At 38.8% G+C, this 24654-nt stretch overlaps 1 protein-coding gene across 3 annotated transcripts; it reads left to right on the plus strand.

Annotated features, from left to right (window-relative positions):
- Nucleotides 1-24172, plus strand: LOC109630924 (oxysterol-binding protein-related protein 2-like). Of its 3 annotated transcripts, XM_069526214.1 has the most exons (15): nucleotides 46-137; nucleotides 3754-3838; nucleotides 11320-11660; nucleotides 14260-14386; nucleotides 15446-15521; nucleotides 15995-16129; nucleotides 17073-17170; nucleotides 17263-17445; nucleotides 17547-17654; nucleotides 17915-18004; nucleotides 18302-18422; nucleotides 18861-18986; nucleotides 19810-19933; nucleotides 20574-20664; nucleotides 21353-24172. In XM_069526214.1, the coding sequence occupies exons 3-15, from the start codon at nucleotides 11624-11626 to the stop codon at nucleotides 21453-21455; spliced, it is 1419 nt and encodes a 472-aa protein (XP_069382315.1). In that variant the 5' UTR covers nucleotides 46-137; nucleotides 3754-3838; nucleotides 11320-11623; the 3' UTR covers nucleotides 21456-24172. The 3 variants fall into 3 exon arrangements, with proteins under 3 accessions (XP_019945007.1, XP_069382315.1, XP_069382314.1); XM_020089448.2 differs by lacking the exon at nucleotides 3754-3838 and having other exon boundaries at nucleotides 1-137; XM_069526213.1 differs by lacking the exons at nucleotides 46-137; nucleotides 3754-3838 and adding an exon at nucleotides 5897-5969.
- Nucleotides 24173-24654: the final 482 nt, after the last annotated feature.

Raw genomic sequence — 24654 nt, forward strand, 5'->3', positions numbered from 1 at the left:
ATTGGCTGCAGACCATGTCCTTCATCACGCCCCCTCTACCAGCCACTTCCGCCTCTGTGTCAGTCCAAAGCTGCCCAGTGGATCCCTGCCCACGTCTGTTGACGTTTAAACGTCCAGGCAGCAGACACCCCGCTCAGGTAGGACCAGGCTCCTTCTACTGCTCTGTCCGCGCGCCCCTCTTGTGCTTTCTCCACCAGCAGGTGTTGCTTTGCTGTTCTTTTTAAACTAACAAGGTTGTTAGCTGTGCTGGTTAGCCACCTTTTTCTGTAGCCCGCCCGTTAACGTTGATGCCAGCTGTCAAAGAGCTCCCCGCTGCCAGTTAGCCCTGTCGGCTCGGTGTGTCCGGACAAACACCTCCTGCTTGGTTCTATTCAGCCTCCTCCTCTCGTGTAGACTGAAGCTGAGGGGACTCGAGTTATAAGTTGCTAAGCTAGATTGTGCGCGCTAACGTTAGCCATCACACAGTGGACGTTAGCCTTGTCTTTGGCACTTAGCTAAGTTTAGCGGAGAGTCAGTGACACCACACAGCTCCACATTAGAGTGATATATTCGTCTTTTACTACCGTTCATCTTGAGGCTTTTTCCAGTGAATAAGTGAGCGATCCCCACAAGTTGCCTGGTATGACAGCGGTACGACTGTTATTACTACTCTGACTACAAATGTGAGAAATGAAAGGGAGACGACTAAAGAGCAAAAAAGAAAAACACACATAAGTAAGGAGAGAAGTGTGTGAAACTTCGTGGAGCAGGGTGGAGGTCAGTCACCTCCTATTGCGTAAAACTGCTTAGGCAAACAAGGGAAATGTTCTTCTGGCTGTTTGCCTCCATCCTCATCTACACCCAGTTCACAGAAGGGACTAAGCAAAGCGTTGTCTTTTCAAGGTTTCGTGACCTGGAGGTGTTACACTGACAAAGTCAAATAATTGGTTATTGGGTTCTCCTGACAGATGTAGGCTGACAGTGCACTCCTGACCCCTCATGCTGATGATGCCTGAATAAAGTGCTTACACTAAGGTCGAGGGTCTGTTTAGACACCGACTATTATCTTGTTTAGTGTTTTGAAAATGTTTTGACTGCCACTTAGGATCATTCAAATATTAATAGACAGCAATGCAGACAAGTTATTGAGACATGTCTTCGGAACTGACATAGACAATTAATCCTCTTTAAGGATTCAGGATTTAACAATTTACCTTAACACTTAATGTTTTATATTCTTTCAACATTATGAAATAAATCACAGATCAGATCACATCAAATCAGTTCTTATCCAAACATTGGATTGACTGATCAGACAATTTACTTGTTTTCTTAATTTTAAGAAATTTTTTGGCAACTTTTGGTTGTTTTTCTTATTAATTTGTCATTATTTTAGATATTGTATGAGCTAAATGTTCTCAGCAATTATAAAGCATTTAAAAAAGTGCAGACCTTGATTCTATAATGTACAGGATGCTGTATTTGCTTTAAATATTGTTTGATCAAAGCTATTTTATATCTCATACAAAACATAATTTCAAGATTTGAAGAATAATGAGACAGTTCATTTTTTCCATTCCGAAATATATTACAAGTAGTATTTCAAATTATAGTTTGATGTTATAAAACAGGCTATTAAAGGAATATACAGATTGTATTTCTCAATTACACGAGAGACATCATGTGCGACGTCACTTTGTTGCATCTCTTCCTCCCTAAGGTGCTTTAATCACCCACTTGGTGGAAGACCTTAATGTTCACTCCAGTCAGCCACAAACCGACTGGGTTTTCATGCAGTGGTAGATTGGTGTGTTTCAATTATGCAATGTATATATTTTGAGTTCTGTGGTTAGATTTTAGGGAACAGGAAAGAGATTTTGCAAGGCGTATCCTAAAAGCCAGGTTTCAACACAACTGAGATGAATGTCACAGTAGTGGAAGCACAGACACACTCAAGGAAATGTAACACATGTAAACCTAATTTTTCCTCATGCAATTTCTACAATAAGGAAGAATCAGTACCACCTTAAATGGGTCTTGCTACTATCTTGTCTATACTGCACAGTCGTGAAGCATCTAATTAAAATGATGCTAATAGGTTTGTCACTCACTTTTTGTCACTGACTATCTCTATGCGAGCCTCGTATCTGCTGTGTGTTGGTTGCCACGTGGGGATAAGGCAAAGTTTGAGCTAGTCTAGGCAACCATCCAGGCAACAGAGAAACAATACTGTATGTATTATTTATAATAGAGAGCAGGTAGCCAATCATGAGCCTGTCTGATGCACAGACATTGTGTTCTGCTTTTATTACCTCATGGCCGCTAGCAGTTGGTCAATAGGGACACACTGAGAACAAGCCTCCTACAGATGCACCATTACATCAGAATGCCCTCATTTCTGGTCAGTATTGGTGATAAAAAGTAAGTCATGAAAATATTGATGTTTTCCTGTTGGTATTTGTCAGATTGAGTGGTCATAAGTGTATGATAAAATGCTGTGCTAATTCCAAAACACGATTCTCTAAAGAAAATGTTTGAATTATCCCGGGCAGCTCTGGAGCCTGATATAGATTGAGTCCTGCTTGTGTGTTTTGTTTAATGCGGATAAAAGTTCATAGTTGGTCGGCATAATTCTGTGTAACTCCTGTCTGCTCCCCACTAAAGGGGGGTTTATGTGAGGGGAGTGCATGTCTGCATGTCAAGGGCTCTTCCTTTACAACAAAGTTTACCACAGAAAATGTCCACAAAATGGGGTCTGGACTTTCTCCAGAGTTTGTCCTTCCCAATTGAACAACGCAGCAGGAGATTCTCTGGTCGAATGCGTTCACAGAAACCTCTGTGTTATTGAGGTGAGTGGTGGTGTAGCAGGCAGAGACAGGATGTAACGTATTAATTCTGCTGTAGAGATCACATTTTCATTTACAGCATCGGCCCACATCACCATAAGCTGTCAAATCTTGTTCTCTCCAAGTTGACATATTCACCAGTGTCTCTTATTCGTGTATTGCTCCTCCTGAGATATTTGTATTCTTTTTATTTTTTTATTCAGTTTTGCATCGGTCACATGTTAGCAACGTCATCAACACATCCACTCACTGGTGGAGAATCTCCTGCTGGATTCCAATGTCACTCGACATTATCCAGAGTTTTTGCTAGGGAGGTGGCAGAAAAGACTCTGGAGCAACTCAGTCGGACATTTGTGTTCTCACATACAGGGCCTCCTGAGAACGTTAGTATACTATCTGGAGTTCAGTGCATGTCTGAAAGCAGCTTCCGGGTCAGGACTATGGTAGGACCACACTGAGACTTCAAGAAGTGGATCTTGATTTCTCTCCCATTTGTGTTGTTCCAGTCGCGTTTACTTGCAGATTAGCAAACACTGGTCAGTCAGTGAGCTGAGGAAAGGCTCAGCATTGTCCTTTTCAGTAGCACTTTTTTGTCATTTGGCAAGTTGCACTGCCTAAAGACCTACAATATGTTTTTAATGTGAAAACAGTTTGATACATATCATTTTAAAATAAAGGTATGATGTCTTGATTATCTGCTGAACCCAGTTAGCAGGTAAACTCCCCCAAAAAGTCCTAAATATATTTTTACACACTAGTCATCCTCAGAAGAACAAACCACAACACAACACAGTTGCAAACATCCAGCTAAACCAGATTTTCACAGCTGAACTAGTAACAAACAATGTTGATGAACTTGCTCCTTTGTGTTTGTGTGCTTGTGGTTGATATGCATTTAGTCAGGAGTGTCCCGGTGTTTGTGTTGCAGGGTGGACATGTATTAAAGAAGTTTCGAGGCAACATGCTTTGCCGGGTTTCTATATATAAAACTGTGTGAAGAATCATCCTAGCAGGTAGGAACATGCTGACTCACACAACACTGAATAGCAGTTATGTGTGAGACTGTGCTGCTCAGCATCCTTGTCCCGAACGAGACAAACTTTTATTCCCAGTTGGTTTGCGCTCGCTGTGCTCCTGCAGGAGGAAAGGCTCATCATCACTTCAGTCAGAGATAAGCAGGAACACAAAGCAAATGAAGTCTTAAGGATTATTCTCTCTGCATGGATTTAGCTTTGAAAAAATAGAAATTGTAAAAATATAGAAATACATAATCAATTCATAGATTTAACTTGGGCAACTTGGTCTTTTTCTTTTATTTATATCTGATGACGATTCTTGTTAAGTCAGTTTTGAGCACAGAGATGGTGAAATCCCTGAAGTGGTTACTGCTGATAGTCATAAGTCTTAGATTTCTGGGCAGGGCAGAGCCAAGTGATGCTGAACTGTTACTATAATTTGTCTTTGTGTGTTTGGCTGAGACAGTGTTATCTTTGATTTGGCTGATGTCCTTGTCCAATGCTGACAGAAGTAATGTTGCATGAGTCGCTCTTTCACTGATGAATGGTGAAAATATTTGTGCGATCTCAATTGTGCCCCTTGTTTTTTGCCTCCTATTCTGTCTCTTTTCAAGACTCGATGAAGAGAGGCAAAATTAGATTTTCTGCTCAATTAACGAATCATCAATTATGGTGCATAGTTTTCAACCTTTGTCGAGTAATTCAACTTGAAACCCTTTTGTGCTTCTTATAAGGAGAGTTGTGTAATTTCTTCATTTATCAACCAGTTTGTGATTTGATTGGGTGTACCTCTGTTTGCTGACCAATTGTTAATGTAGCCACTGGTGCAAGTCGTCTCTCTGACTGCAGACCAGAATAGACGTTGCAGATCTTAGCACTTATTTTTTCCAGATCGCAGCAGTCAATGGATGTACAAGGTTAGTCTTGTGATGGAGGTCAAGTGAATTTGATTTCATACATCTCTAATAAAAAGTCAATTGTGGGCTTTTGACATTTAAACCCTCCCTTGGTAATGAACTTGTGATATGTACTGTACTTCTATTTCCATACCTTCAGGCAGTAATGCTGTGTCCTATTACAGATTAAGTATATACAGTGATGTGATGCTGTTTTAAAGGAGCAACTCATGAAAAGAGGTAGAGCTAAATTTACTTTATATATTATTTTAATACATTTTGAATCCATTGATGGATATTTTATATATATATATATATATATATATATATATATATATAGAAATTAATGGTGATATGTCCGGCTTTGATTTAGTTTCCCTCAGCTCTCTGAAACCAAAATATAACCACACCAAGACTTAGTCCTGTTAGAAGAGTGTGCCTCGTCCATGTTTTCCACCATCTTTCCATTAATGTCAATCTAACCAATGTTGCATGTTGTGCCTGTGTTTCTCACTTTGGTGAAAGCTGGACAGTATTTAATTTGAATTTTCCAAAGCACTGTAATCCAACTTGTTTTTTAAGAAAAGAGTTGAAATGGTAATATTAAGTTTTGGGTATTTTGCCATGGTTTATTGTGAAACTGGAAACGGTTACATCCTTATTCAAAAGGCACAAAAGGTTTTTCACTTTTAAAAGGTTACGGGGCCCCTGAAATAAGTCCTGCTGTTGAAAAGGATCCGTTGTTCTGGCCAGGCAGGAATTCATGAGACACTAATTTAAGAGACACTAGCTGGTTTCTGAACTCTACCAGTTCTACATTTGTTTAAAGCAATGAAAATGACATTGTTTTCCCACTTAACTCTAAAGTTGTTCATTGTTAGTAACATCAAAGGCTGGTCTGTTTCACGGCTTCCTCCAGTTTGTCTGTGAAATTGACGTGTGGTATGTCTTTCACAGTCTGCAGAGGTGTGCCTCCGATCGAGATAGGTGTGTCTGAGAAAGAAAGAGGTGTGTGTGTTTGTGTGTGCATGCCTACATGTGCATGCGTGTGTATGCGCCGTCTTACATGGCAACAGTTCTTGTCTCTTAATTTCCTTCTTGTCTCTCTCTGTCTGTGTCGTGTGCTCTCTTTCTGTGTCCCTGTGGCTTTGGATGTTTTTGTCAGCCCTCAGAGGACTGCGCAGAGAGACCTCTCTACACTGGACTTATGAATGGAACACTCAAATCGGCAGGTTTGTCTTTGAGGTTTTGACTGAAAGACAATTAGAATTGGTTTAGTATAACCTGTTTTCAGGAAGCAGAATGAAAAAGTGAGATCCGTAAGAGTTTGGTAGTTTGGAGGCATTTATTATTGCTGATTAAATATTTGGAAGTTATTTAAATTTGTTAAAATGTACAAATTTCATTAAAAAAAAAAAAATCAATCATGTTCTGTGTGTTAAAGTTGACTTTGGTTTTGTGTTGATTCTTGTCATATCATTGTCAGCTATCTAAAAAGAAATTCTCTTTCTCTTTTGCAAGGTTTGAAAAAAATGGAAAATTATTATTTTGTATTTTGCAAACTGATCTTAACTATTGGTTACCAATTTTATTCAAAATGTGTTATTTCATTGTAGTTTATGAAGATAAAATATATTTTATAAAAGCAGCAACATCATTTTAGGTATCTTTTGTTCTTTGCTGAACCTTTTTTGTAGTATCACAGCTTCAGTTGATGAGTCGTGCCCTTAATATTTCTGGTGAAAAAAGAGTAGAGTAGATTAGCTCTATAAAATTTAGTTATAGTGTATAGTGTGTTTAGTATAGTGTGTTTAGTTATAGTATCAATATCACTAGTGCATGCAGTCACCCTTTCTTTCTTACTCTCATCTTCTTTATCTTTACAGCTGACATGCCACAAACATGTATATGCATGTCTCTTATGGAATATAAAGTGATAGATTGGGGTGATTTGCCATAAGCTATCATTTGGAGGAGTGTGTCTGTGGTGTGTTTATGGTGCCATCTATGTCATGGCTACGTAACAGCTCACAGGCGTCTGAGAGAGAGAGAGCAATATGATCTGAGAGCCTGCAGCCAATCAGAAGTCTCTCTCTCTCTCTCTCTCTCTCTCTCTCTCTCTCTCAATTCAAACAGTGCGAAACAGTTTTAAGTTTGTACAAATACTAATGTGTGTAATACATCATGGAGAAGGGTTTGGTTTAACTTTAAGAGAGGAATGCAAATAAACATTCCTCTAAGATTCATAAGAGAAGAAACATTTCAATTTAATAGGGTAACAACTTAATGTAATTATCAGGACTGCAGCCTTCTACTTTTCCTTCTACCATAACTGGAGAGCAGTGTGTGTTTTTGTGTGTCTGTCTGTAACTGCTCCATCCTGGACTCACCTAGGGCATGGGCAGGTTTTGATGGAATCTATTTCTTAATGAGGCATTGAAAAAACACCACCTTTGCCAGCTTTGGTCATTCCAATTGTGTTTCAGTTAATCCCCATTTTTTCCCTCTTGCTCCTAATAATGTGATTTTGTGACAAATATTAATACTCTGACAAGGCTCTGGGTTCAGTTTAACTACTGAATCCCTGCAGCTTTAGTGTAGGTCTGCTCTGCTCCTTAAGTTTATGGGAATAAACACCCTCCCTCAATATTTGCCGTTTGCACAAAATGGAAACTGGGGGTAAAAGTACCTGTGCAAAATACAGGTTAAAAAAATCTCACAAACCATTGGATTAATGTTCCAAAGGCTGTTTCATTCTGTACTCCCTAATTCAGTTCTTAACCCTAAACACAGATTCTGTACTGATTCTTATAGTTCATTTTTCTTTCAAACAGTGCCTCCGCAACTTCAGACACACAAAGAAGAAGATTCTATTTAACATTAGAAACGTCAGCGACAACCTAAAGGGGGATGAAGTTAAACCAGGGGCTCTCATACTGTGGCATCACATAATCTAAGGAATCTCCTGTGTGCTCTTGAACAATGGGTCCCCTTTTAATGGCTTGTAAACTAAGAGCAGTGGAAGACATGAGTGTGGAGTTTGAATCAGTGCTGTTGGGACTTTCTGGGTAGCTTGATGCATCATGCTGTTTAATACAACATTTTCTGGTGATTCCAGGACTTGGTTTTAGCTGATAGCTGCCGGAAGCCTTATGTTGCGAGATTTTATACCAGTCATAGGTGCTGCTTTACAACGGAGGCAGACTTCCCTACAGGGAAATGTATTTCACAGTATAAATTCATTTTATTTGAGGCTTGATATGACTTTCATAGTTGTGTGTATTAAGGGTCATACCTTCTGGTTGTACGAGAGCTGCACTGGAGGACATGTAAGGCCACATTTCTTGTCTTTTTGATGACATACAATAATCAGTGTAAGGAGTATGTGTGTTCATTCAATCAAATGAATAATGGAATAATAGTATTAATGTCTCAGTCTTTTTACCCCCTCAGTAAAGCTTTTCACTGTGAGAATGCAGCTAGACAGATGCTCATGCTGCCTGTATCAGATGTTAAATGACATAGAAAGTTTAGTAAATCATTATTATTCTTGGCTCCTACAGTTCTACAGTAACACGATTGTAAAGTGTGGCCTAAGAGATTAGTAAAATGGTGAGCCTGTAATAGGCCATGCAAATCAGATTTTCAGCCATGTTTCCTGTGTTCACAGACATTAAGGTAGGCATTCCTTGCTTCCTGTCACACAGAGCTGCTGATGTTGTTTCCTAGATGCAATGTTCAACCGAAATATTATATTGTCCTATGTGAATAGCAATCAGCACACCTTCCTGCCATATCTGTTCAGAAGATGCAATTGAGTCAAATGTAATCTCACTATCTGCTGCACGATGACCTAAAAAACACCTAAAGATTTTCATGATTAACTAAGCACAAATAAAATAGCTCTGCCTTGACCCACCTTTTTTTTTTTTTTTTTTACCTTCCCTGATATGATACAACAGTGTTAAAGTCAGGGACCTTTGTTATATATTTACAAGTTGTGTAAGTGAGTATTTGTTGCAGTGACCTCTGGTTTTATGTAAATTATTGAATTGTTCACAGAACATTGGTGTAACATCGAGTCCTGAAGCACAGATATGCGTGATAATGGTAATTGCAGTTATTGCTTGGTCATGTTTTGGCTCACAAGCAACAGACACACTATGAGGGAGCAATTAGTAGTTCGGAAACACTGTGTTTTTATTCTCAGACTAAGGAGACCAATTTAATTCTATTATCTTTTTAATATGTATTCTTTATATATTTGGGCTTTATTAGACAGGACAGAGTGTTAGTGGTGAAAGTAGAGACAGAGCGGGGGACGACACGCAGCAAAGGGCTGCAAGCTGGAATCGAACCCGGGCCGCTACAGAGACCAATTTTGTGCTTAAAATTCTGAATTGTCATTTCCTCCCATCTGGATTTAAAAATTCACTTCTGAATGTTATGAATTGTTTGGAGTGCCCTGGTTTATGTGATTATGAGGCTACAGGAAATATCAAGCTTTGTCGTGCAGATCCCTCTGCTGGATATTCTTTCCTGATAAGCATTAGACTCCCGTTTTGAATGGGATCTCTTCACTCTGTGTGATCACTGTTTAAATGGGTTGGTATAAGAGCTTGTGACATATTCAGAAATGTATTGTTTAACTATTATTTTATTTGTCTATGTAAAGCACTTAATTATAGATAGATGGGAAAAAATGTGAGTTGAATATTGAATTAACTGTTAAATAACAGCTTGTGGATGCTGTGGACAAAGTACATTTGTGTGCTGAAGGTGTTACCTACAGTATCTCTGGCAAAGGTAAAACCCTACCTGTGCTTAGGAAAAAGACAGAATGAGGGAAAGGAACCAGAGATATTTAACCTCATTTTCAGAATTGAGCATGTTAGTTAATTGTGTCTTCTGCATTTATTCAAACTGCCGGTAAAAAATATATGTGCAACCTTAGAAATTAGTAAATCATTGTTTTTGTTTTTTTTAAAGAGTTTACTCTGTGAATTGCCCATAAACCAGCTACTGTTCATAAGGACTAAAAACATTTTGAAAATGGGGACACGAATATTTAATGGTTGATATGGAATCATGGTAAATAGATATAGACTCTAAAGATGTTCAGTGACATTTAAGTCAAAATATTAACGTTCAAGTATTTGATTCATGGTATCTCTCCATATCTTAGATTTGCATGAATATACATGCAATGCTCAGTATGTAAAGCAACTTACTGCCTAACAGAAGCTGTGATAGGTAGGGAGACAATTGAGAATGGGAATGAAGTTTTCATATATGTAATAAGGACACACGCTTGATTCGTAAATCAAGTTAATTCTTGTCTCTGTCATAAATTGTGGGTGTGCAGAGTTACTCAAGATGGAAACTGTATTTAGACTTGCTGTGTGGGAGAAAGGGAGCAAACCCCTGCTGTGTAACAGTGTCCAGCCTCATGCTGAGAGCTTCTGCCACAAATGATGATTCACCGTGCAAGTCATTTTTTCATATAATTACATGTGGGCTTTGTCACTGTGATGAAAATGTTACATGCCTCTTTGTAGTGCTACTAAGGTCAGGCCTGCAGAAATACAGTGGTGAGAGGAGCTTGCATACATTATGCATCATCATGTAATGTATTGTTTGAGTGTGGTGAAGTGGTCTCTGTTACTGAGCCAAATAATACTGTAAGTAAAGCGTCTCATAGCAGTGAATAATATGATCTGCAACCAACACAGTTTAATGTAAATTTCCAAAAGCTGTTTGAGTTTTAATGATGACCCATTAACTTGTTAATATCACAGCTGGAAGCAAGATAGTCAATTCTGTTTTCTTCACCTGTCGAGGCTTAAAAGTTAATTCATGTTCATTGAACTTAAAACATTTTCAAATCAGTGATCTTGTTGAATTTCAGAATGATTTTTCATTATGTTGATTGAGCTTTTAAAAAAACAAATATAGGTATGTTGAAATTTGAACTTGCTATTTTAGGAATTGATGAATCAGAGGTGATTCAGGGTGACGAGTTTAAAACTTTGAAAAGCCAATGTACCAAACAGAAGGCAACAAAGACCCAGAATGCCTGTGACAGTGGTGCCCTAATTATTTAGCTACTGGACTAGAAAACTCTCTGTTTGCACTCAGTGGGCCATGACAGACAAGCTTGTTGCTCAGACAGACGAAGCAGATTTTCAGCTTGTAGCCTAGATGGCCTGGAATGAGCCTCAGCATTTTGTATCATCTGAAAACTGCTGCTTCATAAAGGTGCCAGTATCTAGATGTTTACAACAAAGACATACAAAATTAACTCGTAGTAATGTTTTATCTTTAAAGACATTTCAATTAAGCATTGGCACATAAATTCCTCAAAGTGTTTCTGTAATAAATTAAAGTTTGAGGATTTAATGTCAGAATATAGAATAACACTCATAACTCACAATCATATTTAACTCATATTATTGGTCAAATGATGATGTTTTCTCTGAGTTTTATTGTCAGTCCTGACTTTAGCTTCTGTCAATGCTGTGGTTTTGTAGAACCCTTAATGTTTGAGCTCAAGCCTCATGTGTTGTTTTGTTTTCTCTACAGGTTGCTGATTTGATTCACGCACCGAACAAAAATCCAAATTGAACTCTGAAGTTAACTAAGGAACTGATTTGCACTAACATCCCCTCTGTGGTTCAACTGTCCACCATAATCATCATCAGACTGTTTGGGACCTTCTCTGGATATTGAACTCTGGATATCGTGCTGTTGCTGTGGTGACATCTAAGAGGGACCTCCACCAACAGGTGTCCCTCTGGTGGAACTGAGAAGGTTCGCCACCAAAAGGAACATGTGCTAGAAGTTGAGCAATCTTTCTTAAACGACTGGTCAGCTTTGACTCTAGAAGATGAGCAATGAGGATGAGTTCTACGACGCCGTCACAGGTTGGTACTCAGTGGGAGAGTGTGTGTGTGTTTTCATGTCAGTCCAAATACATCTATTTTCTTAAATTTACATTTTGATTACATGATACATTTAGTATTTTGGGAATAGCGGTTTTAGAGCTAGTTAAAAAATGGATAGGTACTGAACACAAAGTAATTGATGATTATTTCGTTTTCTATTAAGCTTGTCAATTATAGTTTAGTTTGTAAAAAGATGCCCAAGTCAATGTAATCAAATTCCTTTTTTTGTTTGACCAACAATCTTAAAAATCAAGTGTTTGCTCATAATATTTATGACTGAAAATAAATATTAACAACAATTAATCTACTTGTTATTTCAGTACATTAATCAGCAATGCTGTTTGTCCACCAAAATGCTCCACATGATGCCAGAAATCTCCTCACTACGGATTTTAACACCATTTCTTGATGTTTTATGTCCATAAGTTGGATTCTTGACAGTATCTTATATTTGGACTCATTTTTCTATCAGGGCTTGTGCCTGTGTTTTTACTGCTTGTCATTTCTAATTAATGGACTGTTTTGCCTCCATCATACTGAGGAAGCATAATACCGTCTGATGAAACCTTACCCGTATAGTCTCATTATTACTTCAATAATTTAGAGCTCAGGTCATTACAGCAGTGTCAACATCACCCTGAGTTGTGTGAGTTCATGGTTATATTCACACCTAAATTGCAGTGAAAATACTTTGTTTTATTTCCCTTTTTAAAATTTACTCAATCCCCCAAATGTTTTTTATTTATAAATTTTAAGTCTGCACCCATTGGATGCCATGTATGCTCATGTTTCATTAGGCATGAAGAGTCTAAAAGGTTGGGGATGTAGAGTAATTAGACAAACTTTGAACAGGACTGATTTTTAATAAATTGTCTTGAGAGTGTGGTATCCATATGTGGCTTTTGGAACTTCCTGAAACATCCTGAAGATGTTTCCTCCTCTGAGAAATAAAGAGGATGTAGAAGATGAATTTCTATGGTGATGAACAGGTTTCTCAAACACAGAGATTACACTTACCTGCCCTATTGTGTTCATTTAAGAGCTTAAATATTAGTATTTGTTCCAGGGTTGAAGGGCAGGGCAGAGCAGGGTGGAGCTCTGTGTCAAAAGAGAGCAACACTTATAATGTTCAGTCACTATTGTGTCTCTATTATTATTTCTTTGGCTGTGTTTTTTTCCATGTGAACAAATAGTTGAAGTGTGTGTGGATGAGTTTGTCTTTGCGTCGTTATTCTGTTCACTTTACTAATCTGAGACAGATGCAGACCAAGTCATATATATTATTCATTAGTAAGCATGCACAGGGTCAGCTCTGATCAGCATCAGGTGGCATCCAGCTTGCCAGAGCAAATTTCTCATCTCATCTGATATTCTCTTCTTACATCAAAAACCAGTGAAGGATTTAGTGGCAGCTAGTGGTGAAATTGCAGACATCAACCAACTGAATCCCCTTAATCTCCCCCACTTTTCAGCTGGTAGGTGAACCTATGATGCCTTCAGGTCACATAAAAACACAAAAGGCCCAATGCAGAGCCAGTGTTGGGTTTGTTTGCCCTGGGTTTCTATAGAAACATGGTGCACTCTGTGGAAGAGGATATGCAGGGCTCAGTCAAAACTCATAAAAACACAGCAATGGTAAATTTCAGGTGATCATACACTAATGAAAACATAAATATGAATATAAAATTCTATTTCTGCCAAAATTTCTGACCATGTCCTACAAACTATTGTAATATGACTGACCTTATATCGTAAGAATACACACCTGGCACCTTTTGACATAGTACTGACAGCTGAGAAGGTGTGTTTGCTGAACGATAACAATCCATTTGGTCTCTTTTAAGCTGTTGTTAAGGCCCCACCTTGAGTTCACCAACCTGCAGGACACTAAGTGCTCACCTGCCACTTTCAAATTCTGAATATCACCCAGGCATGGATCAACACCAGCGTGTCCTCCCAGAATTACTTCTGAATCCTACTCAGTCACATGCAGGTTTGCTGTTGTTGTCAGGCCCATTAATACAGGTTTATTGTCATCAAATGAAAAGTAGACTGGTATCAACACAAATAAGTATTCAAACGTCACACACTGTGTATCTTGTTACCCTTCATATTACTTTAAACTTAGAGCCATTCCAAGTGAAAAAGATGAAAAAAAGATGCCATGGTTTCATATAACTGTTATAAGAGAATGTATGTATGTGTCGTATCTTGGGACTCATGACCATGAATTAGAAAGTTTAAAGAGTTGTTAAAGACACCCTCTGTTGTGTCAGTGAAGAGGTTAACTGTTCAATGTAAAACCTTTTCATTCAGGCAATCAACATAATTTGCCAGTCAAACCCATGCAATAATTTCCTGATAAAAAGCAGTACGCAAATGCTAATCATTGTCTGTGACTGTCCAATGTGGAACACAAAACAAATAAGTGACACAAAATCAACTGCCAGCAAGATCGCCCAACTCCATGTGTCTGTATTTCACCAGAAGACTCTTTTTTTCTAACAATTAGCTGTTACTTTTTAATACAGTGATGAGTGAGCTGGTGTAATCTCATGTCACATTTGATCTCCCATAGGCCTGGATTCGGATGAGTCATATGAAGGGGTGTCAGAGGCCAGTTTCAAAGATGCACTGGTGTCTGACAGCAGCAGTCAGAAGAACAATGGATCTGTGCCACAGGAGAATGGCATTAAGAAACACAGGTACTGCTGCATTCCTGCACCGCTTACACCTGCACTGTGTGAATATTTGTGTTCGTAGTTGCTTCATGTCTTGTCCAGAGATTATTTGATGCCTCCTGCTAAAACCAGTACTGGGCTGGGTCATAAGATTTACTGACAAGGCTTGAAGGCTGCTAGCTTGATAGCTTGATAGCTTGATAACTCTGTATTTGATCTTTCATTTACATGTACAGAAGTTTTGGCACACATCTGAACTGTACTCTGCACTGTTAACATGAAAAATAAGATGAAAACATGGCTGCAGAAGGAAAACTTGAGCTCACTGTATCACCATAACAACTGCATATCAAAGGCATGTTAAGTATTCACTGAAGTTGTGGTTGCATAATAAGGTTTAGAGGAAAGCTCTTTTACAGTAGCACATAAAAAGGCCCATTATGCAAAAAAAGGAAGGTTGTTTGTGTTTTTAGGTATTGTGACCTGGTTGTGCTAAAATCATTATAATAATATGTCTTTAAAAGTTATCGAGAAAGAGAATAAGGTAGGAGTTATTTTCATGTCTAAGTGAGGGCCTGACTTTGTTGACTCATGCCAAAAAGATTTGGCTTTTTGCTGCCAAATTACTTTAATTTCATTGCAGCAGTGAAAAAGAGATCTGGCTTTTGTTTTTGTGGACAGATCTGCTCACAATCATCAAAACAACATGTCAGACTTGGGTGGAACTGTTTTCCTCTTCCTGATTCAAGCATTTACCATTTCTTCCTAATCTAGATGTAGCTTTTGTGGTTTTCATTCCGATCCTTATACTTGATCAGATACTGTTTGTACTGATCCATTACACCGACACTGACAGCAGACATGAAGCAATGGAATGGCATTTGTTTTTCAGATGAAAACAATACCATGTGTTTTCACTGAAAGAAAGTTGTTGATTTTTGTGGCTATTACTTTTAGGTCATTAGTTCATCATTAGATGTCAAATCTGATTGTAGAAAACACCAAGTACTAACTGTCAAATATTGGGGAAGCGGTGCTTGCGCTTCATTCATGTCCAGTCATTCTTTCTTTCTTTCATTTCAGAACGTCGTTACCTGCACCAATGTTTTCAAGAAACACTATTAGCATCTGGAGTATCCTGAGAAAATGCATTGGACTGGTAAAGGCCAGCAGATCAAATGCTGCTTTTCTTCACATGATGATTTAATAGTAATAAGTATCCTTGACAGGGAAACTTTTTTCACAAATCTATTAGATCATGGCTAATGAATATTATTGTCATGTGTTGAGCTCAGTGTGATTTGGGGATTTTGTAAGTGGAGTAAAACAATTTGAACAGGTTTTTCTTTAGCTGCACCCTGCAGCATTACATAGACCCTCTATGTAATGCTGAAAAATAAACATTTTGGAATTATGCGATACATGCATAAAACAAATGGACTTTTTCTTTTGAGCTGTTAAATGTCAAAATGAATTGGTCAGCAGTTTTTTAATTATCCGTTTGTAGATAGTATTATCACACTGTCCTGTTTATGACAGCAGTAGATCTCTCTTGCATTGGCCAGATTCAGCAGGACAAGAAAAAATAATTCTAACAACTTATTCTAAAACACTTTGCTGTACATTTCACAGGAACTGTCCAAGATCACGATGCCCATTGTGTTCAACGAGCCTCTGAGCTTCCTACAGAGAATCACAGAATACATGGAACACACTTACCTCATCAACAGAGCCTGCTCGCTGTCCGACTCCATAGAGCGCATGCAGGTCAGACGTCTCACACACACTCACACACACTCACGCACACTCACAGACACTCACGCACACTCACGCACACTCACGCACACTCACGCACACACACGCACACACACGCACACACACGCACACACACTCACACACACTCACACACACTCACACACACTCACACACACTCTTCATACATTCCCCAGCTCTTTACCTCCATTACCACTTATTCAAAAATCTACTATTTCCCAATCTGACAAGGTGTCCTCAATTGGCTGGTTTAAAGGGATAGTTCACCGAAAAATGAAAATGCACTCATTATCTACTCACCACTTTGCCGATGGAGGGGTTGGTGAAGGGTTTGAGTCCACAAAACACTTTTGTCTCAGTGTTGCAACCGAGGTGACCTCTTCATCAGACGTAATAAAGCAACAGAAAAAAAACACAACATGCCTCCATACTGCTCGTGTTGTGTCGTCAAAGTGTCTGCAAGCCGGCACATTCAGATTCGACTTGAAACAAAGCCATTTACACCGTGCTTTAACCATAAAGTCCACTACCGGAAGAGGCAATGCTAGCGGACGTAGCAATGCGAATGTCCACCCGGCCTGTGCCCTTGGGACTAGAGTGTGTTTGATTTTCCTGTGTCCACGAGAGCGTGAACGTGCCTCTGAGAAGGATTGCATGTTGTGTCTTTTTTCTTTTTTTTTTACATATGAAGAAGGGTTTCCATTTACTTTAATTGTATTGGATTTGACTACAACACTGTTTACCCCTGAGACTCCAGAAGTGTTTCGTGGACTCAAACACTTCACCCACCCCTCAATCGGCATTGTGGTGAGTAGATAATGAGTGAAATTTCATTTTTGGTGAACTATCCCTTTAAGTCTGGAATTTGTCCTCAAAGGTCGCCCATGTCAGACACACACACTAGAGACTAACAAGGTCTGTAATTGTTTATCTTCAGGCAGTAGCTGCTTTTGCTGTGTCAGCAGTTGCGTCACAGTGGGACAGAACTGGAAAACCCTTTAACCCTCTGCTGGGAGAGACATATGAACTCACCAGGTATGGTCACATGCCCAATTTAAGTGTTTTTTCAAATTTTTTTTTGAGTTTTTAAAGGTCTCTGGTTTAAACATCACATTTATCCTGTCCAGAGAGGAGCAGGGTTTCCGGCTGGTATCGGAGCAGGTATCCCATCATCCTCCAGTCAGTGCCTTCCATGCAGAGAGTCTGGCTGGGGACTTTGTCTTCCATGGCTCCATCTACCCTAAACTGAAATTCTGGGGCAAGAGTGTTGAGGCAGAGCCTAAAGGGACTATCACACTAGAGCTACTCAAGTGAGTCTGAAAGAGAGGCTCTTTTCTTACCTTTGTTTTGTTTTCTTTAGTTACTATTGTTACATTTCCCACCATTCCTCTCGTCTGCTTCTTTCTCTCAGGCACAACGAAGCATACACATGGAGTAATCCTCACTGCTGTGTACACAACGTCGTCCTCGGCAAACTTTGGTTAGAACAGTATGGCACAGTGGAAATAGTCAACCACCGGTATGTAAATGATACATGCATGATGTCTGTAAGTTTTAGTTCTGGTAATTGGCACAAAGAATAATTTCACACTGATTAGTCACATTCGGAGTTGAGTGCATTTTTGCTTTCAATAGGTTATAATATGTAATCGTGAGTGTAATTGTGAAAATAATAGTACGATAGTGAATCTTGTTTTCAGTTATTGTGATCATCATAAGTCAGAAAAGCTCAGTAACAGACATTAACTATTTCTTCTCCTCTCCCGTTATCTTCCGCAGCACTGGAGACAAGTGTGTACTGAATTTCAAGCCATGTGGGATGTTTGGCAAAGAGCTGCACAAAGTGGAGGGATACATCCAGGACAAGAGGTACATCAACTAAAGTTTCAAAAAGAATTTCAACAGTATTAAGTTTCAAAAAGTTGTCATACTCTTCCTTGCCCTTATTATGTCCATCGGCTTGGGCACATTTTCTCATCTTCATTTTCTTCTCTAATTGTTTCATCTGTCTTGCTTCTCCTTGTTCTCCCCTCCTTTATTCTTCTTTCCCATACTGCTTCCTCTATTTTCTAAATTGTTTTCTTTTTCCTGCTCTTTTCCTCTTCATGTTTCCTCACTGTATCTCTTTTTTTTCTTCACATCTTCTCTATCCTCTTCTATGTCCAGTAAAAAGAAGCACTGTGTCATCTATGGGAAGTGGACCGAGTGCATGTGGAGTGTCGACCCTCAGGCCTACGAGACCCACAAGAAGTCAGAAAAGAAAGGAGACAACAAGAAGTTGAAAAATGTGAGAACTAGTCCAAACGTGTGGATTTACACTTTTTGTCACTTTAACCTAAAACGGTTTACTTTATTTATTATTGTCTTAAGATTTGAATTTCTGTGTCTGTTGTTATATAAACAAATTAAAAGACAATATTGATGTTAGTTCCATGTATTTGTTTTCTTTTTCTCTGAATTCCTTGTTGATGTCCATAGCGTTCTGTGTGGTCATATCCAGATGAAGCAGCAGACTTGTGTAGGTCACTGTTCATGCCATTAGTTGTCCAGCTTTTAGTCTGCTTGGTTATTTGTAATGAAACATTGTAAAAAGTGCGTCGCTGTCCTGATAGCCTGATAACTGTATATGGATAAACAGAAAGAATGATGTGTTCTGAACATTTGCCCCTGAACTTTGCTGTTTCATCACATTATATCAGTTTACAATGAAGTACATTATCTCCAGGAGGCGCAGGAGGGAGTGGAGAACGATGACGCAGATGACATGCCAGAAGTCCAGGAGACGGTGTGTGTCGTACCGGGAAGCACTCTGCTGTGGAGGATAGACTCCAGACCAGCACACTCTGCCACGGTAGAAATATAAACACACACAAGCACACACTGACTGAAACTAGGGATGAAATGGTTTCACGATATACTGTCCTTCAGTGTTTAATAACCATGGCGATTTCATTGATGCCCTCCAGGAGGGGCTGTAACAGCAGAAGAGCTGCTAGTGCTCTGGCCATAGTTGACAACTGTTAGAATCCACTGTCACCATACTCTCTGCTTTTAACAAACAATGGTATTTTGACTTGACTTTCAGGCGTTTAGGGTTGAGTTGTTGACATGTCTCCTCCACTCCAGCGCCACTTCTTTGTGTGTCATCTGAGAATCTGTAACTCCACTGTGAATGACAACAAAATGCAGTAGAAACTCACAATGAGTTAAAATGAAAAAAGGGAAACAGAAATGTTAGAGAAAACACAGCTGTTTATTTCCTTCTGTTGGATTTTCCAGTGTAATTATTTGACATCATTGTTTATATTTGTCGTTGTAGTCTAGACTTGCAGCAGTTTGTCTACTTTGCTGTCAGGGGGAATTCAATAGTAGAGTTTTGCATTTAATATGATTTTATATGATGCAAATCTTTTATATTTCTCATTATTAATTAATTTAACTTAAGGTTTGACCTTTTAAAGCATGTGTTAACTATACTGCAATAATATTGGTAACTGTCATTACAAAATCTTCAGTTTCTTCCCTAACTGATAAGCTGTTGTTGTCAATACATTTGCTTAACTGTGTAAAGTTAATACTTGATTTTGATTTAATCAATACGAGATAAATGTGCCTGAATGACCAGAATACACATTTATAATCACAAACTCATCACCCTTCTCTTATTGCCCCAGATGTACAATTTCACCAACTTTGCGATGTCCCTAAATGAGCTGGATCCTGGCATGGAGGCCGTCTTGGCCACCACCGACTGCCGCTTCAGGCCTGACATCAGAGCTATGGAGAATGGCAACATGGGTAATTTGATCAGCCAGCTGTGGTCTGCAGAAACCTGATTTTCTCTTCAACAAATGAACATAAGTTCAAGTACAGTGTGAATTTAATGCTCCAGTGTTGTTGCTGTATCAAAGTTACGCCAATGAGACAGCCAGAAAAAAATAACAAGACAATGCTGCCACCTGTTGGATGTCAGTGTCACAGCCTTTTTATATAAACTTTAACATAATTAACCTTTGTGTGTGTGTATATATACATTGTTACGCCCCACGGTTATGTGGTTATGTGGCGAACAACATGTAAAATCACTAACCACCACTGACTTTAAAACAGCAGAACCCCGGGATTTATTATCATCTAAAAACACAATACACACAATGTTAAAATCCCAGACTGAGGCCCAGCAGTCCCCAGACTGGAAGCCTCCCTTCTGATCCTGACACAGGAGTTTTTAAAGAACCTCAATCCACTGGTGAGGTGCACCTCATTGATGACTGGTTTAATCAGGGTGGAGCTAGAGAGACAAGAGAAAAACAGGGACACAGGACAGGAAACACATACAGCCGTAACAATATAAATATATTCTAGCGTGTCTCTTTTACTTGACCCACAAACTACGTGGTCCGATCGTGAGAGGTTGTGACTGGTTGTGTTTGTACAGATGAAGCGAGTAATGAGAAGGAGAGACTGGAGGAGAAACAAAGATCCGCCAGGAAGGAGAGAGCCAAGAATGAAGAGGAGTGGTCTACACAGTAAGGAACATATGCTTGCACGCTATGCTCGCCAGTGTTCATTAAAATAGGATCGAATGTACGATTGAAATAATCATCTTACAGAAACACCCAGACACTGTTGTTTAATGTAACAATACAAACCTTCATCATTGGAGAACAGTGTCAGTGTTTGATGTGAAAAAGAATATGATGAAGGCAAGAATAAGCAGAGAACAACTGAAATGTAATTTTAGGATTAGCTCAAGCTTTTACTGTGTTTTCATGGGCTGAAGAGACAGTCTCTTCAAAGTGATGATTCTTCATTAACCTTTATTTAAACGGGATACGTTAACTGACCTTGCATGCTCTCTGAAAGCAATGCTGCTGCACCTTTTAGAAATATGAATGAATGAACATTTTTGCTTTCCTGTTTATTTGTCATGAGAAAAACTCAACACTGTTCTATCAATATGTAGCTATTGTAACACAATTTACTTATCAGCAACTTTTAATAAATTACATTTGTATGTATCCATTTAAGAGGTGCAACCAAAAACAAAGATAGAAAAACACAAAGTAGCTGGAGTGATTACAGAAGAGAAAACAATACAAAACAGAATAAAGCTTTAGATAAAAGCTAATAGCAATAATAACAATAAGATGAATGTTAAATAAAAGTCTTGGTAAATCCCTGCAGACATTTAATCTGTGTGTGTTTATCTTTCAGATGGTTCCAGTTGGGCACCAACCCGTACACCGCCTGCCAGGACTGGATCTATTCTGGTGGCTACTTCAGTAGGAACTACCAAGGCCTGCCCAACATCTACTGAGAGCCTTCATCTTCTTCCTCACTAACCTGCAATCATCTGCCTGTTGGATAGAAGTGTTAAGATTTCTCAAACCAACCTTTACTCTTCATCTCACTGCCTTCATCATCGTCATGACACCAATTGGAAGTCTAATGCCTTCACTTCTGTCAAACTGTGGCCTGCTCGACGTCTGCTGAGTCTTCAGGTGTTTTTCTTTTTTCATTAACTTCACCACAGATTGTTTCTATTGTTGCCCAACGACCAGCAAACTTTTCCCTCTCTGCCCCCCAACAACGCATGGAGCAGAAAACCAGTTTTTACTCCCGACTAATCCCAGCGGCAGAGTCACAATCCTCTGAGAAACCCTTTAGTAACGTGTCATTAATGAGTAACAGTAACATGAAGTGAGGCAGAATAACCACAGTGATGGATTAATGGACAAGGATGGACGCTCAGTCAACGGAGAAATCAGGGATGTGAATGCTCTTTAGACTGAAGATGGATTTTGAGGATGCTTTTCCTTTTTTTTGTGGAAACTTTTAAAGACTCAAACACTCAAAAATTCTAAATATATAAATGACATGTATAAATGACTTATACAGAAACTCTATTTGTTAAATTGGTCAAGCATGAGGTTATTATTGTCCATGCATTATATCCCTATAACATTCTTGTAACCACTCATTTTCCCGTTAACCTTCTACTTAAGGTTTATGTCTGAAATAAACCAAGATGGCGATCAGAGAATGGATGTTTCCTCGACAGCCTGGTGGAATGTGCAGCTTGAACAGGACCAGAATAGAAACTACGGCTCCTCCAGCGAATGTTGGAACAAAAAATGGACAGTCAACAGGGACACAACATGCCTGGGCAGAATGGATATTTAGCTCAATGTACAGAAAGTCATCCTGTGTGCAGTGTCTCATAAAACTCATTAAACACCAGAAACACGATACACCATCATGACTCCATGTTGCTCCCAGCCAATATTTGGATTTAAGCTGCTGTGTTGCTTCATCTTGATGACTTTCATTTTAATCAAATATCGAGGTTGATTTAATATTTATTCTGAACTTATATAAACTTGACAAACAAAAAGTTTTCAAACATTCCTGTCAGTGTGACATTGTTATTGGAGACACCTGATCCTTAGCTTCAGATAACATTTACAGGTCAAATCATGAATAATAAATACTCTCGTTAAAGCAGAATCTGTTCATGTAAAACCCTGCTTCACTACTGTTAACTCACCTAATACACACATTCTTTACATAACCTGCTGGCCTGGTGAAACAAATAGTTTATAGCTTTGGTTTTTTAAATGATCATCTCACAGGATTGAGAATGTGACCCACATCTAATGATGTGAATTTAATTCCTCTCTCCTACCTGCCCTGTATCAGCTGACCAACCAAGACGCCCAATGAGATCTTCAGAGATATTTATTTTTGAAAATTTCTCGCTATTGTCGTGCATTTTGTCCCCTGTGATTTAAATACCAGATGTTATGCATATATACATGTATTTCTCAACTCAGCTCTATGCAACTGATGCAGCTTAAAGTGAACAATGGGTCTGATCTGTCCCCCCCCACACACACACACACACACTCACACACTCACACACTCACACTCTCACACACACACACACACACACACACACACACACACACAGACACACACACAGACAGACAGACAGACAGACAGACAGACAGCCTCGCCCAATCCTTGGTTAATCTTAATATATCATATATCAGATAATAAGATGATTACAGCGTCTTGAACTACTTGACTCTTCCTTCCATCACATCTTGGGTCAAGTTAACTTTGCATTTCTTTGTCACGTCCATGTTTCCATGTGCCTGGACTTTTTTTGTTTACACTTCTCTTCTTATTCTTTTTCATGTGTATTTTGATATTTGAGGTTTTATGAAAAAATCTTTGTCGTCAGACTTTTTTGTTCTTCCTTTGCCTATGTTGCTAATCCCAATGGTTCTAATGTTTTTTTTTTTCTCTTTCACTTAAACACAAAACTGATTTGTTATATAGAGGAGCACAGTGTGTAGTCAGGCCATTAGGACATTTACCAATGTAACACTTGTACATTTGACTGTGGAGGTAACATCTGTCAGATATACGAGCCAGTGCTGTTTGAATGTAGCCAGACTGGTGGACACTCCTACATTCACAGTAAAAATCCACAATCAAATTATTTCATTGATGATTTCTTTTGTGTGTCATTGAAAGTCCATTCTACAAACACTACTCAGTGAAATCAGCACTGGTCAAATGCAACAGGAACAAGAGTCTTTGTCAAACAGTAGTTTTGACTGTAATCTAACTGCCACTGGTTAAATGACACGAAGCTGTTCCATTGGTCAGTGCTGATTCAGACTCCACCGGTCACTAAACTAAAGCTCAGTCATTAGGTCTAGTTTTTATGTTGCTTTGAGTTGCTTCTGTCTATGAAAATGTCTCCTGTTGACTTTGATCCTCCTCTTGGACTGTATGACGTGGTTTTCAATGTAAGTGTTGCACAGAGGTAATCACAAGCAAAATGGCATATTATTTAGTGCATTTGATTTATTTTTATAGTATTTAAGCAGTTTTATTTGGTGAGAACATTCCACCAGATGTTTTATTTTGAGGTGTGGGACTGTAAGGGGGCGTATCCATACTGTGGACAACTTGCTAGATTAATGAACAGGGGAAATGTCGACTAATAAAATCCTAATTTCAGTTTTTGACCATGTTTCATTCTTTTTTCTTTTTTTTATGAATATTGAAAATATATTAATACAATAACAGTCTAAACCGAGTCTTTCATCCCACTGGACTCCTGTAGACTTCATATTAAATTCATGGACAAGAGATCAGAGCTGAAAGTGATGTTCTTAAAGACTAATGTGCTGAAATTAAGACTTTAGGTTGCACCAGCGACACAGTACAGAGTTCTGTGACGGCACCGGCAAGCTGATATTTAACAGACGCTCACCTCCGTGTTGTACTGTGTTAGCATTCATACCATATGATGGTGCAGGATGAAAAGTTTAAGTCCCCCTCTGGTGAAAATCAACTTTCTAAACATTTAAACATTTCCCCTTGATATGATAAATGGCATTTTGATCTAAATAAGAATTTCCACCTTAACACTGCAATAAACAAACACTACTCTATAAAACATGGATTCAAACAGCCTGAGTTTGTGATGTCACAAACCT

Source organism: Paralichthys olivaceus, chromosome 6, assembly GCF_024713975.1.
Source record: "Paralichthys olivaceus isolate ysfri-2021 chromosome 6, ASM2471397v2, whole genome shotgun sequence".
NCBI classification, from domain to species: domain Eukaryota; kingdom Metazoa; phylum Chordata; class Actinopteri; order Pleuronectiformes; family Paralichthyidae; genus Paralichthys; species Paralichthys olivaceus.

Excerpts from the sequence above, each read along its gene's own strand:
- LOC109630924 (XM_020089448.2), top strand. The coding sequence starts at position 11,624 with ATGAGCAATGAGGATGAGTTCTACGACGCCGTCACAG. Across the intron at positions 16,130-17,072 it reads ACTCCATAGAGCGCATGCAG|GCAGTAGCTGCTTTTGCTGT; the intron begins GTCAGACGTCTC and ends GTTTATCTTCAG. Across the intron at positions 17,655-17,914 it reads GTGGAAATAGTCAACCACCG|CACTGGAGACAAGTGTGTAC; the intron begins GTATGTAAATGA and ends TATCTTCCGCAG.